At 36.8% G+C, this 4,971-nt stretch overlaps 1 protein-coding gene across 1 annotated transcript; it reads left to right on the top strand.

The window, feature by feature from the left end:
* Positions 1 to 280: 280 nt before the first annotated feature.
* Positions 281 to 4,489, top strand: LOC149813278 (transcription factor MYB17-like; the record flags this gene model as incomplete). Its single annotated transcript, XM_089991094.1, has 3 exons — positions 281 to 413; positions 3,715 to 3,844; positions 4,342 to 4,489. Coding segments are annotated over exons 1-3 (411 nt in total), but the record flags the coding sequence as incomplete, so codon positions are not given.
* Positions 4,490 to 4,971: the final 482 nt, after the last annotated feature.

The raw sequence follows: 4,971 nt of genomic DNA, 5'->3' as shown, positions 1-4,971 counted from the left end.
AACCAGTCTGTCATTCATTTTTCTCTCTCTCTCTTTCTCTCTCTCTCTATATATATAACTCCAAGGAAACCCTTAAAGCCTTGGTTTTCGTGCTGCTTGTAATCTTTTTGCCTCCTGAGGAAGAAAGAGCAGCAATTAGGCTTTCCCAATCCTACGTTTCTCAGCACATTAACTCTCTCTATGCCTGACTAGCAGATAGTACGGAATACTTTTGAGTATTTATAGCTAAAGGAGTGGATCACACATCACTCTTTTGGCTCTCTTTCATCATCCGAGAGAGATGGGGAGAGCTCCATGCCTTGAAAAACAAGGGTTGAAAAAGGGTCCATGGACGGCTGAAGAAGACGATATCTTGGTCGATTACATCAATAAGAATGGCCATGGCAGCTGGCGCTCCCTTCCTAAACTTGCTGGTACTTTTTCATTTCCTACTTGTACATTCTTTCTTCTCCATCTTTGTTTTCTCTACTATTTTTTTTGTCACTTTTTGCTTCTTGGTTTTAGTCCGTTTTCATGGTTTTTTTTTAAAGGATCTCTAGTCAATGAAAATATTGTACTTTATTTAGTGTCACCCATTGTATTTCTTGAGTAAAAATAAGATATATATGAAGGGGTCTTTAAAACCCCAAACAAGCACTACACAGTGAATTATGTACAGGTAAAACATCACTTTCACAAACACCGAACACCATAAAGTGGGATTTCTATATCGGTTTTCACTGTAGAGGTTTGCAAGCATCCAAGTAATACGTGGTCATGGTCTTGGACGTCAAGGTGCAAAAGGGTGGGGAAGGATGCCAACCGACATATGTTGGATACAAGGGGATGCATATATTAGTGTGTTTGCTTGTTTGAATTGAGTGTCAAGCCCTATTCTCTTCCTTATAGGGTAGGGGGCCTGAAGAAGGAAAACATGCATTTGGGAAGCATAACCATTTCTTGGTTTCAATTCTGATGGACTTGGTCAACCTTGCCAAGATAACTTAATTCATCCACCCGGACCCAGATGGGCTCATAGTCCAAGTAAGCTTGATCCATTTCTTTGACTCCCACACGGTTGGTTAGGTTATGTAAGGGGGTCTCAAAGTAACTTTGGTTCTTAGGACCCTTGGTTAGCGTGCTTGTTATATTGAGAGTGTTTTATTAGCCTCACAGAGAGGACCAGGATTATCTGTTCTCTTCTTCTTGCTAGAAGCAGTAACTACACAAAACCTCGTGACTTTGTGGAGGAGGCCGACTCATCTCTCAACTTTTGACCCACTTGGTTAATTGAGGTTCCTTTTTTTCATGATCCAGCCTATCCAACCTATTCTTTCTGCAGAACCACTTGGTTCATAGGCCACTCAAGTTGCACACTTTTTCCAGATGACCAAGTTCCTTAAGGTAATGTCATAACTAGTTTTATTAAGGGTTTTTTAGTTTCAAGAGGAAAAGACCTCTTGGCTGTCATTTATATATTTGCAGTCTTAATTATTACTGTTTCCAACGAACACTATTCGTGGAGATGAATTGTCAACTTGAACAAGAATGCATTGCGGAAAACTTTACTCATAGGCCTTGCATTAAAACATAACTTGGGGAATCACAGTTCAGGATATTATGTACGTTTTCATTAATACCGAAAGAATTTTAAACCATTAATTTACCTCGATGCAGTCAAGACCCTGAAGGAAAATTTACTTTTTCCATAAAAAAACCCTAAAGTAATGGGCCTCTTTTTTAGGATATTGATAAATTATTCTTTGTAGTGCCCACCTTTGGTTTGTTCAAGCCGGTTCCTGTCTCCATTGTGCATGTTTCAAGCTGTGCGCTCCCCTCACGTCAAGTGGGACCAATGCTACATTCATGGTCTTCTGCTCTAAATTCATTTCCTAGTGACTCTACTGTATTGAAAAGTATTCAACTTGGCCTACCTATACCTTCCTCTTGCACAAAGTTCTGTCAATGTTTATGAGTCCATTGGAGTGAATGGATGATTCCAGCTGGAGCATATGCAGTCCATGTTCCCAACTTGGGAAGTGTCAGTGGGAGTCAAAGCAGTGGACCCGGGTGCAAAATATGGTATGTATATGCGGTGAATCATTATGTAGTACAATGAACTGTACCATACTCTCTAGTAGAAACCACGCATTTCTTAACATTTTCTTGATTTTTTGAGCATCAAACCCAGTGGATATCATCTACGTGGTTTGTCTAATAAAAAACATGTTTTGGATCGTCTGATTATGTTGTTTAAACTTCTCAAAAAAAGATTATGTTGTTTAAACGTGATTTTTAAAAAGCACCCACCCACCACACACACACACACACATATTATATATATATATATATATATATATATATATATATATATATATATATATATATATATATATATATATATATATATATATATTTGGTACGTGCGCACCTGTGTGCATTATCCATGGACAGTCCAATCAAATGATTGGATGGTGAAAAACCTCTATAGATGTGCTCTACATTGTTTGCTTAGTGTAAAAAGAAAAAAAAACAAAGAGATCATATTATCGCGATGTGTAAGAAGGTTTTTTAAAGGTGGTAAAAAACAACAACCCATAATGTATCAAAAGTTTTATGATTCAAAAGATCAGGATTTTATTTAAAAAACACATAAATCTAACCAAAAAAGCCATGTTAATCACATCTATGGATTAAAATCTACAACCAAAGCAGGTCAAAAATCTACAACCAACGACCATTGGACGGCTTCCCTTCTCCAATGCTTGAGCATCTCATCAATCGAACCTCATATATTTGTTTTTTACAATTTATTTAATAAAAAATATGCTTTGCATGAAGACTTTACGACATATAGACATGTTTTTTGAAATGTGAATAATTGATGGCTCATAAGTCATTTAAAACTTTACAATACAAAGTATTGTGAGCCGTTAATTTTTAGCGCTTTAAAAAATGAATCTGAACATCGACAATTCATAATCCAAAACATGTCGCACACTAAGTGAATAATAAAAATCCAATATGCAAAGTCTGATCGATGAAAAACTCGATCATTAGAGAAGGAACACGGCCTTCCTTTTGTTGGACAGTCCCCCTTCCCTATATATATATATATATATATATATATATATATATATATATATATATATATATATATATATATATATATATATATATATATATATATATATATATATATATATTGCCTAGATTGGTGATATTTTGAAAATATTGCTTTAATGTCAGCTATTTCAAGTTAGCTGATAATATCGAGAATATCTCGTGATGTTTTCAAAATATCATCACAAGTCAAAATATTGAGATAATATCATGATATTTTTGGGGAAAACTTTTTTTTAATATTTTAAGTTTGTATTTCCTATTATTTTATTTCTTTTATATTTTTAAGACCTTTTAAAACTTGTATCTTTATATTTTGGAAGATAAAAAATGCAAAGCTTATTATTTTCTTATCTTTTGGTTATTATCTGTATTTTTTCAAATTTTAAACTTTCAAGATTTTTTTGAGAAATACAAACTTTTGAAAATCTCTTTGAGAAATTACCTTAAATCATATAGGTGACTATGATTATATATATATATATATATATATATATATATATATATATATATATATATATATATATAGAGAGAGAGAGAGAGAGAGAGAGAGAGAGAGAGAGAGAGAGAGAGAGAGGTAAATATTGATATTGTCTCTTTTGGTATTTTTAGGTCTGCTTCGGTGTGGTAAGAGCTGTCGGCTAAGGTGGACCAACTATTTGAGACCCGACATTAAGAGGGGCCCCTTCACTCCTGGAGAAGAGAACACCATCATTCAATTGCATGGCATCCTTGGCAACAGGTGCTCTCCTATTAAATATTTTTGTGCAGCACCCACTTTCATCTAATTGACTGAATTTCACCTTGAAGCTCACGTTGACATGGCTTCTCAATTCTCATTAGTTTGACAATTTTTGGAAACAAAACTTCCAACCATTTGCTAGATTTTAACTCTACTTTGGATTCTCTGTAGCCATAACCCAACAGTGCTGACCGTGTTTGAGCTGGCATATGGTGCACCTTGTTACTCCTTCATCCATCAAGCTGACAAAAGATGTCTACTACTCATTGACATGAAACTTAGTTCATGCATTGTGGTCCCAAGGATGACTCTACCAATCAACCATTTACACTGTGTGATCCTTTATGATCTCCTTGAAATAGCATGCATAGATGTTACGTACTCTCATGAAAGATTGATTATCATAATATAAGCTTTCTTAGGTCATATAATCCGTCTCATTGTTGTTATCATCATGATTATTGTTATCGTTCTTGTCTTCGGTGATCTGCCTTTAGGTGGTCCTCCATAGCCTCTCAATTACCCGGCCGAACTGACAATGAGATCAAGAACCTGTGGAACACTCACCTCAAGAAGCGCTTGATCCGAATGGGTCTTGACCCCACAACTCATGCCCTTCATTGTGGAGCTGCTACTGCGTCTCTTTCTCAATCCTTAGAGACCACTACGATGCGCCACATGGCCCAATGGGAGAACGCAAGGCTGGAGGCGGAAGCAAGGCTGTCCAAAGAGTCCCTTCTCTTTTCCTTGCAGACTACCACAGCAATGGAGGAGTCTGAACCCATTTCGGATAATTTCCTTAGGATATGGAATTCTGATGTAGGCGAATCGTTCCGCAACAGCATCAGCCATGTATCCTCTGCATCCTCATCAACCAAGCATGGATCAAAAGTGACTGCAATGACCACCGGCACCAAGATTGGAGAATTGAAGAGTGCTTCGGACCATGGCATTGCTCCGGTTTTGGCAGATGATGAGTACAAGGATGATGGCTCGTCGAGCTCAAATGAGATGGACAGATCAGCCATTTCATTCTCGGGGCTTTTGGGCACTGAATTGCTTGTGGATTTCACACAAACCATCGGGGAATCAGCTACTTTTAATGGTTTTCCACCTCACAATTGGCC

This window comes from Nuphar pumila, chromosome 16 (assembly GCF_984573655.1).
Source record: "Nuphar pumila chromosome 16, dmNupPumi1.hap1.1, whole genome shotgun sequence".
In the NCBI taxonomy this organism is placed as follows: Eukaryota; Viridiplantae; Streptophyta; class Magnoliopsida; order Nymphaeales; family Nymphaeaceae; genus Nuphar; species Nuphar pumila.
This window is presented reverse-complemented; position numbering and strand designations above follow the sequence as displayed.